Here is a 12539-nt window from a genome sequence, read left to right as displayed (position 1 = left end):
GGTTTTAAAAAGCGTGAGTCATGCCGTGAAGCTATGCCGGCCTCCGTGGGGCATAGTGAAGGCATCCGATGCCTGGGGGAATTACAGGCTACCGAGACGCGTTCTCACTGTGCTAAGCTCACAGCCAGGGCCAGGAAGGACAGAGCGATGAGGCGTAAAATGCTTTTGTTGATAAGGCTCTCTTGCCGGAGAAGCCTCACCCAGAAGGGCCCTCTGGGTTGCATAAGAGGAGGGCAGTTTTTCTCTGACCCCCTCAGTGCAGAAACGGAGGAAACTCTCCCTGGCTCGATCCTTGCCGGCGTTTGCAGTGAGCAGGACGAGCGGAGCACACAGCCACTAGCCGCATACTCAGGCAAGCGGCAGCGCACGTGGCAGAGGCTGAGCCTCCGGTTATACAACAGCCAGCACGCACGGCGCCTAGAGCGTCAGCCAGGCAAGCGCCGGAACTGGCGGCACAGACCCCCGCGGCACCAGCGGTGCAGGGGCGCCAGGCACGGAGCCGGCAGGCACCGGAGGGGGATACCCACGCGGAATCTCAGCCGAGATCCCCGGCACGGGAGGGGGCGGTGCCAGCCCTGCAGCAGAGGGGCAAGGCAACATCAAAAACCCGGCACCGCAGTCCATCTCTGGACAGGGCTGCGCTGCTGTTAGCACCAAGCCCTCCCCCTGTGATACACATGCCGCACCGAAGGCCTGTGTCTCCACCGGCCCATCCGGAAAAAAAAAAAAAAAAAAAAAACCACCTCCTTCTCCATTCCTCCAACCAATGTCACCACGGCTTGGGCCACCTTCCCCATTTCTAGGATTGGATCCCTGGAGTACTATCACAAGCCAGTTTCACCCCTATCTGTGTCGTCACGGAGGTCTCGCTCTCCCAGACATCGGGGGTACACACCCCGTGAGTGGTCCAGGTCTCCATCCCCACACTCTTGCCCATGCTGCCATGGTCGTCCTTATCATGCTGGACACAGACAAACCGCAGGCCTACACCCAGGGGCAGGTCCCCCCCCGGCCGCTCAATACCCCCGTGGGCACTCCCGATCAGGGACGGAAACACAGTTGTCTCAAGGGGAGTTAATTTTAGAACCCCGAGACTTTCCTTCACAATCCTCCAGCGAGCAAGTGTACCATCGGCCGCAGGAAGCCAAGGGTTCGAGGGAGGTTTACCTTAGTAGTTCCTCCTCATCCTCCCCAGATGAGGCCATGGCCCCTGGGGATGTCTCTCCCCCGGATGACCTAAAACAGTTTCAGGAGCTGTTTAGAAGGGTGGCTTTCATTCTGGAGTCAGCCACTACGATATGGCAGACTCCGGCCTCTGTTCCGCCTACGAACAAGAGAGCGGATAAGAAATACTTCGTCCCAGCAAAGGGCATGGAGTTCCTCTTCAGTCACCCACAACCAAATTCTTTGGTGGTCGGGTCGTTCCAGCAGAGGTCAAAGGCTTCTCAGTACAAATCGGGGGATCGGACAAAGATGCTAAGAAGCTAGAGCTGTTTGGCAGGAAGGTATACTCCTCTCCTATCCTGCTACTGAGAGTGGCAAATTATGGGCACACCTAGCAAACCATAATTTTGATAATTACTCCAGGCTTACTCCCCTCATGGATCCATTTCCGGAAGATAAAAAGCCGGTGTTAAAGGCGATTGTTCAAGAGGGCTACACAGCATCACAGACGGGAGACCAGATTGCCCTGGACGTGGCGGACATGGCGGCACGTTCTACAGCTACAGCAGTGGTCATGCATAGAGAATCCTGGCCCCAGATGTTGGGTATCTCGAGGGACCTACAGGCGAAGATCGTGGACCTTCCCTTTGATACACAAAAGCTGTTTGCAGACTCAACCGACTCGGTCCCTCACTCCAGTAAGGACTTGAGAGCTACACTTACAACCTCGGGCATTTATACTCCCCCATACAGGAGGGAAACATTTTATCCTCAGCAAAGACGCTATGTTTACAACCACAGCATGCTCAATATCAACGGAGCTACGGCCAAGGGCGCTATCAACAGCAGCAACAGTACAGAACTCCTAGGCGACATTCTCAACAAAGCCGTACGCCCTCGGGTCAGGCCCAAAGGCAACAAGTTTGACGGGTATGTCGGGGGCTGCACTATCAATACCCTCGCTCAATGCCACTCTCATCTCATGTTCCATCATCGCCTCAGACCGTTCCACTCCCAATGGCAAAAGATCACCACAGACATATGGCTGCTGGACATCATAGCCACGGGTTACGTAATCCCCTCCCAGTCGCTTCCACCGACGAAGCCTCCCACCAGGCCTCACCTCAGGGACGCTGCCACAAGGCGAGGCTCAAGCACAAGGTGACTCACCTTATCTTCATAAGGGTGGTGGAAAGAGTGCCGGAATAATTCCAGGGGAAGGTTTTTATTCACGCTACTTCCTACCAGAGAAGAAAACAGGAGACTGGAGGCCCATCTTAGATCTTCGGGGCCTCAACCATTACTTGCGCAAGCAACGGTTTTTCGGATGATCACAGTTGCCTTGATACTCACGGCACTGGACGATGGAGACTGGGTTGCAGCACTTGACTTACAGGATGCTTACTTTCATATAACAATCCACCCGGCACACAGACGCTTCCTCCACTTCAAGATCGGCCAGGAGCGCTTCCAGCACAGGGTTCTTCCGTTTGATCTCTCCTCGGCCCCCAGAGTCTTTACCAAAACCCTGGCAGTGGTGTCAGCCTACCTGCACAGACAGGGGGTGTTTATTTTTCCCATATCTGGGCGACTGCCTGTTAAAAGGGACCTCGAAGGCAGAGGTCTCATGCATGATACGCATCACAGCAGACACGTTTCTTCGCTGGGCCTAGTCATCAACCTTGCAAAGTCAAAGTCCGAACCCACACAACATATAGAGTTCATAGGGGCACGCATAAACTCTATCACAGCAAGGGTGTACCTACCCGCCGCCCGCTTCCGCGCAATCAGTTCGCTGGTGCAAGTCATTACATACAGCCCCACGGTGCCAGTCTTAACGTGCCTACGGCTGCTGGGCCACATGGCGGCAGTGACGTTTGTGGTACAGAATGCCAGGTTGCACATGTCAAGCCTGTAGCATTGGCTGGCGAGCGTTTACAAACCGGCATCCCACACTGTCCACAGCGTGGTGTCGCCCACAACAGAGGTGCACAGATCCCGGGCGTGGTGGGAAAACCCCGAGAATCTGCTAGTGGGGGTGCCTTTTCACCAACCACAAATTTCTATTTTCCTTACTACCGACGCCTTCCACATGGGATGGGGAGCGCACATCGGCGACAAGGTAACGCAAGGGCTATGGTCCCCTGCGGAACAGACACTGCACATATCCATACTGGAGCTCAGAGCAGCGTTCAACGCCTGCAAACATTTTCGAGATTACCTACATGGCAAAGTAGTTGGGATTCAATACCTCCACTATGTTTCTACATCAAACAACAAGGAGGAGCACGATCCTGTGCTCTACGTGCGGAAGCACTCCGATTGTGGAATCGGTGCATCGCCAATAACATAACGTTGAAAGCCTCATACTTGCCGGGTGCTCACAACGTGAATGCAGATCAGCTGAGCAGGTGCTTCGCAATCACGCACGAATGGCAGATCCGCTCCGATCTGCTACAGCGCATTTTTCGTACATGGGGGTTTTCCCCAGATCGATCTGTTTGCCACCCAGTACAACAAAAAAAAAAAGTGTCACCAGTACTGCTCCAGGGCAGGAGTGGGGCGGGAGTCCCTGGTCATGTTTTCATGGTAGGGCTCCCTACTTTACGCGTTTCCCCTGCAGCGCTTATCCGCAAGGTCTTGCACAAAGCCAGAAGGGAGAGAGCTCGCATGATACTCATAGTCCCGCTTGGGATCGGTAGCAATGGTTTCCCTTGCTTCTGTGCATGTCGGACCGCCCACCGCTCCCTCTACCGGTGGCGCCGGACTTACTCACGCAGGCTCAAGGGTCCATAGTGCACCCGCACCCTCAGGGTCTGCACCTACAAGCATGGCTAATCCATGGCTCAGCTCCTTAAAGAGCACATGTATGGAGGGAGCACAAGTAGTCCTGGAATGTAGCCGAAGGACCTCCACCAGGAGGACTTACAAGCAGAAATGGACTCGATTCACAGCCTGGTGTTCCACCAAGCAGTTAGCTCCCCTTGACGTTCCTATACCTGTAATACTAGAATACTTATTGGACCTCAAGAGAGGCGGGCTTTCTCTATCCTCGCTAAAGGTCCACCTCGCTGCTATATAAGCCTTTCGGCATACAGAGGAAGGGCCCACAGTATTCGCCCATTCTAGCATTACCAGGTTCTTGAAGGGGCTGGTAAACCTGTACCCCCCCTTGGAAACCGCTTCCACTATCGTGGAATTTGGACTTGGTGCTCAGCACGCTATTGGGTCCACCTTTTTTGACCCATTAGCCACAGTTCCCATACGTCTCCTTACGATAAAAACAACCTTCCTCCTTGCAACTACGTCAGCCCGCAGGGTGAGTGAGCTAGTGGCAGTGATGGCAACGCCGCACTGCACAGTATTCTCAGAGGCGGTAACCTTAAGGCTTCACCCAGCCTTTGTTCCAAAAGTCTCTTTGGAGTCCAATCTTAACGAGCCAATAGTTTTACCCTCGTTCTACCCGAAGCCTCACAGGTCCAGCAAGGAGGCATGCCTGCATCTCCTAGATGTGAGGAGGGCATTGGCCTTCTACACAGACAGAACTAAGTCCTAGAAAACAGACAGGCTTCTAGTCTCTCTTGCTCCCGGGTCAAAAGGAGAAGATCTCTCTTCCCGGAGAATCTCAAAGCACATTGTGTCCTGTATAAAAATGTGCTTCGAACTCCGAAAGACTCCTCTGCTCACTCCGCCAGGGCGGTGGCGGCATCAACAGCCTTCTTCAAGGGCATCGCGTTAACAGACATCTGTAAAGCGGCGACCTGGTCATCCTATGACACCTTCGCCGAGCATTATGCCCTGCCTCGGGTATTCGAAGAGGATACCCGTCTGTCGACAGCAGTCCTCTCGGGGGCAAGCTGCACATAAACCGATTACCCACCTCCTTACTTGGGTTACTGCTGGGTAGTCACCTATTGTGGAGCACCCACGGGGACCACTCGAAGAAGAAAGAAAAGTTACTCACCTGTAGTAACAATGGGTCTTCGAGATGTGTCCCCATTGGTGCTCCACCACCTGCCCATCCTCCCTGCTTCGGATCTCTGTCTAGTGTTTTTCAGGAGCATCCGAGGCGGTTGGTCAAGGAACTGGCGAGGACCGGATTGTGCACGCAGCCGGGGGTGTGCAGGGGGGCGGTGCGTGCCGGCGCATGCGCGATCCAGGAGAAACTGCTGGAAGATTTCCAATCTGCGATGCCGGGCGAGCCCGACACCTATTGTGGAGCACCCACGGGGACACATCTCGAAGAACCATCGTTACTACAGGCAACTTCTCTTTCTTGTGTTACATGAAGGGGTAAATAACACTTCCCCTATTTACTTTCTCCATACTGTTCACAATTTACAGACCTCTACTGTAACTCCGTCGTCATTTTCCTAAGATGAGTTGTCCCTGTCTTTTTTAATGCCTTTTCATATGGAAGCTGTTCAAGGACCATAACTTTTGATGCCCATCTGTGTACTTCCTCCAATTCTAAGATTACTTTTGTGAGATAGGATGACCAGAACTCCAGTATTCCATTATTATATCTCTCTCCCCCCCCCCCACAAACAAGGCACTATAAAATGCCATTTAGATCACTACTATCCCAGGGATTTTCCTTACCAAGCACAACTGAATTCAAAAGGACGAGTAAAAATAACTGAAATAAAGAATGTTACTCAGACCTCAAGAAACAGAGAAACTCTTTTGACTTAGGTACTAATTTGTGTCTGTTCACTAGCATTGACAAAAGTTCTTGGTGTGACTTAGATTTATGCAGTGTCACATCTGTAATACAACAAAGTTTAGAAGCAAGCGAGATCTCTGGGCTATTAATTTGAATTTACTCATTCCCCCAGCTCATCAATAGGACCATGTTCCCACAGAATGTGTTTGGATGGAATCTGCCATGAACTCCCCAATTCCAGCAGTTATCAGTGGACAATATTCCTACTTTAGACAATGTACAGTATGCATTAAGTCCCAAAGGAAGCCTTCTGTTGGGTAAGCTAGCGGTAGAGATCACAGATCAGCCCGGATTTAGATCTATTCAGCATGTTCCTGATTTGACCAGGAGTGCAACACAAAGGCTGTGTCTACACTTGCCGCCCACTTCAAAGGGGGCATGGTAATCAGGGCCACGGGCGATTACTAATGAAGTGCTACAGTGAATACGCAACACTTCATTAAGCTAATTTTCCCCCACGGCACCTTCAAAATGTCAAACTTTGAAGTGTTGGTATGTATGTAGCCATGGGCTCTTCAAAGTGCCCACACTACTTCGAAGTCTCTTTACTCCTCAGTCCCGTGGCCCCAATTACCATGCCCCCTTTGAAGTTGGGGGCAAATGTAGACATAGCCAAAATTAAGTGAAACAACCAAAGAGACAAATATCAGAAATGTCACACCCCCATAAGATTAACAAGAAGCATTGATTTACAGAAGAAATCCAATTTCTTACCCGTTTGGAGATGGTGTACGGTGTCGGAATCTTGGAAAATGTAAACTTGCATACTGAATACACCTAGATTATGGAAGAAGAATGCAGTCACAAAAATCAACCAGGAAGTTACAGTATGAAGCCCTGACAAAATATCATTCAAGAAAAAAGGGGGCTTTATGTGCATTGCTATTTAGGAGATTGAGTCCAAATATTGTCTCAGATAGGTAGCAGGTGCAAACTGACAATTGAGATTAGCAAATTCATACAATTTAGTGTTCTAAGCAAGAGAGAGAATGTCCTTTGCATACATTCCTTTGTTCAGAATGCAGTTCATTTTTCATAGTTCATGAACAGTCAAATTGTTTTAACTAAACACAGAGCTCAATACAGGCGTCAGTCAAATTGTAGCAGGGAGTGTTCATTTCCACCAGTACTACATTTATTTGGTGAGCCAGAGGTGCCCTGGCACAAGCATGACTGAACTACACCCAAAGCCATGTCACATTTTTATAGTACAAAGAACGCCGGGGGGGGGCGGGGAGAATGAGCTGTTCTCTTTTCTGTTGTAGCAAAGGAAAGGCTTAACACAATAGCATAGGATTTGTCAGTTACGGGATGACATTCCATTCTGACTACTGTATATGAGGATTTAGGGAACAAATGCTTTAAAGCGCTTTTACTGAAATATGAAGAAGATGAAAGCTGGGTAGTGCAGTGATGAACTGGTGCTCTAGTCTTTTACCTCAAAGCAGATGTTCAATGCCAGCTGAGGAAATAAAAATACTTTGATCTTTTTAACCTAGTCCTGTGTGGCTATTATAAAATTATGATTGCAGCAGTTCTAGATTGTGGTAATTGTAAGCACTGCACTCAAGAACTGGTTCTTCTGCCCCTAGAGGATTATCCACACATGGGTATGTCCGCACAGCAGCTGGAGCTGTGATTCTCAACTCAAAGACACACACTAGCTCAGCTAACAATTTAAAATAGCAGCATGGTCAGGGAGGTAGGCAGTGGCTCAGGTTAGCCACGTGCTTATGGTCTCACCTGACCCCCTGAGTACATAACCCTGTGCCATCAGGGTCGCATGGCTATTTTTAGCACCTCAGCACACGTGTGTATTTATCTGAGCTGAAAATCACACCTGTCATCATCTTTCTAGACATACACTCACTAAAGCACTTACCTCCAATGCTTCCTGTCCATCATTTACATCTTTCCCAATCCCTTCCAAAACATAGCTATATTCATGTCAACACACACACAGAAACATAGGGCAATCAACTTAGACTCTTTTCAACACTAACAGTAGGGAGCGGGATATTTTCTTTGCTAGGTTTTCCCACCAGATTCAAATACTCCATTCATAATACAGATTAGGTCCTCTATAGTACATACCCTGAGAGTATAGTGGATCGTGTTCTGTTTTTCATACTGGGATACCACCAGCGTAAACGTATGGGACCCTGGAGATGTCAGCGATATCTTGGTCAGATAGTGGGGGCTGTTGATCCGAATCCCATCAATATATGGGGCAGGATCAGCTGAAAGAAAGAGACACCTGTTTTCTCACCGTCAAAACTCCCCAGCCCTGGGGAAAATCTCTATCCAGTTTGCCTTCTCACTGGGCTTTTTGCCAGGAAAGTCGTTCCACTGGCACCTAGCTGGTGACAAGAACACAGGCTCAACCCAGACTCGCTATCCGTAAAAATCCACTTTCACTGATAAAGACTCCAAGTCTTTGACGAGCAACTCTAACAAATCAGGCTATGGGAAGCAGGCATGAGACAGCATCCACTTGTGCCACAGATGCCTTTTTCCTGCATCATGGGCCCAATCCAACTTCCAAGTGACTTCAGTGGGAGTGGATCAGACCCAGTATCTCGAGAGAGTCCTATTGTGATTTTAAGCAGGCATTTTAAAGAAAACCCAGAATCTTAAATCATATTTGAGGGTTGGGGGGGAGAGACTCTCAAAGGTCTTCCTCCAATGAAGCCTTTATGGAGGCTCCTTCCTGGGCTAGCACAGCAAGTTCAGGAATCAAAAGCCAGGATCAGAGCTGTGGGAGCATCCAAAGCTTTAAGAAGGAAGCTTCCTAACATGTATTTTCTCTTTTCCAGTTCCCCTTTCCCCCACGTACACTCTTCTAGCAGACAACACAGTATCTCTCTAACTTTGTAACAGCAGACTGTCTTGCACTATCTACCCACAGAGCTGCAGTCTGATGTATGCATTATCAGAGATAGGTAATGTTTGAAAGAACAGTGATGTAATCTAAGAGATCGTGCTTAAGAACCTTCCAATAAGATCCAGCCTTTTACAGGCAACCTTTGTTCTTTTCAGGATTGTTTCTGTTCCTCTGAAATCAATGGGAATCTAGCCATTGACTTCAATAGGTCCAGGTTCAGGCCCTTCATCCTCCTGACAAGGAACACTATTCTTTTTAACTGAGAGAGTGAGATAGGGAAAGGGATCAACAGAATACAAACTGAAGCTTAGCATTGGGAAATCCACCTCTCCCATGCCAAAGGATTAAACTACATTTTCACAGATGGGTGAAAAGAATACTGCAGCTTTACACATCTGTTGTGATTCCCAGTTGCAAGCCATTTTAAAAGGAGCTAGATGAATCTGTCAGAGGTTAAAAACTCCAATAAAAAACTCCAATAAAAAAAAACCCACTTGACAGATCTGTTGTAAAAGATTAAACAACCTCTTTGGAAACCTCACATATATCCTTCACAGGCAGATTAAACTATTTCCTTTATCCTACAAATTCACTGACACTTGGTGAGAATGTTTTTTGGTCCAACATGCCACGTAAGTGCCACTGCTAGTGCTAGGCACATCAGAAGCGCATCCCGGAGACAGCAGGAAGGAACACAAACGCTTCTAATGAGATCAGCTCTTGTAAAAATGGATGACACTCTGCCTAGATCCCAAAGGACCTTTGCTGCAGAAACAAGCCTGGAATCAAAGAGGAACTCCTTGGCAGAATTCACTGAACGAAAGCTGGCAGCTGATGGGCTCTGCCCTTACCAGCAACTGCTGCAGTAAAACTAAAAAGGCAGCTTAAGCGTAATTAACTAACCTTCTCTAAAGGGTCATCAGCAACTCAACTTCAAACCCAGTTCTCACACAGGGAGCTACCTGGGTGTTACCAACAATGGGCCCAGTCCTGATTGCCTTAAACTGTTTTCACTGCAGTAATGAGTCTGGTTTATACATCAAGACTGCTAGCCTGATGCAACTCTCAGTGGGGACAAAGCACAGGTAGTTTCTACCTTGATGTAGCAAGGCAAGGTCAATTCAACGTTCCCCTAGATGGCACTGATCTTGCCTTGCTACCTGTGCCGCCTCAGCTCTAATTTACACAGCTGTCTTGATACGGAAACCACACACATCATTGCAATGAAGGCAATCCCATACAAATAATCCCACTGAGCCCAAGGCAAGGAGGTTTGGCTTATCCTGACCAAGGCATTCAAATTTGGGGGCTAAGGTTAGGCAATGAAAATACATATTTAAACACTCAGGATGTGTCTACACTTGCATTCCTCTTTCTAAAGAGGCATGCAAATGAGGAAAACTGAAAATGCAAATGAGGCATACATTTCATATCCATCACCTCATTTGCATATTCTAATTTCGAAAGATGAAAGTCAGCGTAGAGGCTGCTCTTTCAAAAGTAAACCCCATCTTCGAAAGAATCCTTCTTCCCATTAAATAACGGGACTTACAACTGAAAGACTTGGCTAATACTCAACTGGTTATTCAGGAACTAAGCAGCACTTTGCAGTATGCTCAGGATACTGGGAGTACTCCAGTGGCTATTCAGAAATTGGACAAGACTGTCATATTCTGAAGATCTTTTAAAAGAAATAATGGGAAGAAGGATTCTTTCGAAGATGGGGTTTACTTTCAAAAGAGCAGCGCCTACACTGGCTTTCTTCTTTCGAAAGAAGCTCTTTCGAAATTAGAATATGCAAATGATGTGCTGGATACGCAAATATATCTCATTTGCATTTTCAATTTCCCTCATTTGCATACTTCTTTCAAAAGAAGAATGCAAGGGTAGACATACCCTCAACATACTGAAGCATGTGCCTATCTGTAAGTATGGCCTTAGGTACAGATATAAATGCTTTGCTGAACTGCATATTTAAACAAGTGGCATTGATCAGAGATGCTGAGCACCCACAGTTCCCGCTCAATGCAAACAACCCTAAAACAGTTCCACTTGCCTTTGTTCCACAAAAGTAGGGAACGATTGTGCCTTTAGGGAATCAGGAGCCTGTTGTCACTTCCCTTTCAACATTTGCTACTCTGTCTGTGGAGGCACAGTGGCTGGTTCCACAAGAGAAAGATATATTAAAAACTGTGTCTGGGTAAGTGCCAATGGATTTTGGTACAGCTAAGGGTAGGCCTCTGCCCTTTAGTTCTCTTCACAACTGAAGCAGCCCGAAATATATACTGAGACATTGTTGGTCGGTCAGAGTCCAACTGACCCCACTGAAGTCTGAATCTCCCACTCATCCCTGGAGTTTCTCATGCAGGAATGACTCCAGGCAGTTTCTTTAAAAAACGAGCATGTCTTAATCCACACCTGTGCATCGCTTTGATATCTAGAAAACACATACCTGGATAGTAAACTTTTTTCCCATCATTCTTGTACACAACCATTGTGATGAATTCCCGATTGCGTGCAAAGTCATCCTAAAAAGAGAGTATTCAAAAGAGTTGAATGTAAACTCCAAACTACTACTAATGCATTGTGTAATTCAAATTCACATTCTATCACTTTTATGTTACCAGTGTGGCTTGATTTGGCATTTGTTTATTGAGGTGCCTATTCTAGCTCTCACTCTAGTCAGTGAAAAATTTCCCAAGGACATCATGGACAACAAATCAAGCCTCTAGTACATTTCTTACACTTGATTAGGAGTGGATTTACTAGTGATGGAAAAAAAATATCTTTCCAGAGGTGTAAGATGTCTACATGCTGTGAGCTCTGTCCTTGAGGGGGCCATTTAAGGATCTGGGGGAAATACATTAGAAAAAAAAAATAACTGTCAGGGGTGCCGATAGGTCCTGCTGTGGGTGCAGGGGACTGGACTCGATGACCTCTGAAGGTCCTTTCCAGTTCTACGAGATAGGTTCTCTCTGTAAATTTTAGAACACCTTCATTTAAAAAACACGAATAAAAACTGTTCAATGATTACAGACATTTGACCACAATAAACTAACGAGGACCAAACAAGAGCTATGTGACATACATTCAGGTACCATGATCTGAATTCCCCACTGCCTCTGTGATTGAAAAAGACAGACATACAATGAAGTTCACGAAGATGGAGAGAATCAGACAATTTTGTACTCAGACTGGACTACATTCTCAATTGTTATAAAACATGCAAGAAAAACAGTACTGGATTAATCATGAGAAGAAGCGAATACCTTGTCTGTAATGTGCCTGCTTAGCAGAACCCAGACAGCAGCTCCACCTTGTGGACATTGTACTTCCAGTTTGTACTGTGGATTATTAGCCAGGCTGTAAGCATCTTTCACTGGGCCTTGTTTCGCATCCCACGTACTAAAAGGAATTAGCACGGTAATGAATAAGATACTAACTTTTATTTCTTCATGTAACTGTAAATCCTGTATGTGAGTGACACCGCCCCTTGATCATAAAATCTAAATGATTTCCCACTGAAACCTGCAGAGCTCCTAGCTGTAAACATGATAATGGGTACAGAGCACCACTGTGTGAGAAACAGCATCCCCAACGCTTTCTTTTACAGATAGCTGGTGCAGTATGAACTCTGAATAGGAGCAGTGCAGTGATCTGGCAGAGCGACTACACAGAACAGCAGAAAACACTATAAAAACTAAAACCATGATTTAGAACACACCCAAGGGGCAACAAGCTATTGCCACGCATGGCTTGAGGAAG

The 12539-nt window shown here is 47.4% G+C and overlaps 1 protein-coding gene across 3 annotated transcripts in view; it reads right to left on the bottom strand.

Moving 5' to 3' along the window:
- Positions 1-12539, bottom strand: part of CAPN7 (calpain 7) — a 53835-nt gene that overhangs the window by 4091 nt on the left and 37205 nt on the right. For 2 of the 3 annotated variants that reach the window (XM_074988298.1, XM_074988300.1), the window contains 4 exons: positions 12044-12179; positions 11227-11302; positions 7985-8130; positions 6605-6667 (listed from right to left, as the gene is read on the bottom strand). In XM_074988298.1, coding sequence (XP_074844399.1) covers positions 6605-6667; positions 7985-8130; positions 11227-11302; positions 12044-12179 — 421 coding nt within the window. The remainder of the gene's footprint in view (positions 1-6604; positions 6668-7984; positions 8131-11226; positions 11303-12043; positions 12180-12539) is intronic. The other variant, XM_074988301.1, reaches the window with a different exon arrangement.

The sequence above is a fragment of the Carettochelys insculpta genome, chromosome 2, assembly GCF_033958435.1.
Source record: "Carettochelys insculpta isolate YL-2023 chromosome 2, ASM3395843v1, whole genome shotgun sequence".
Lineage (NCBI taxonomy): Eukaryota > Metazoa > Chordata > Testudines > Carettochelyidae > Carettochelys > Carettochelys insculpta.
This window is presented reverse-complemented; position numbering and strand designations above follow the sequence as displayed.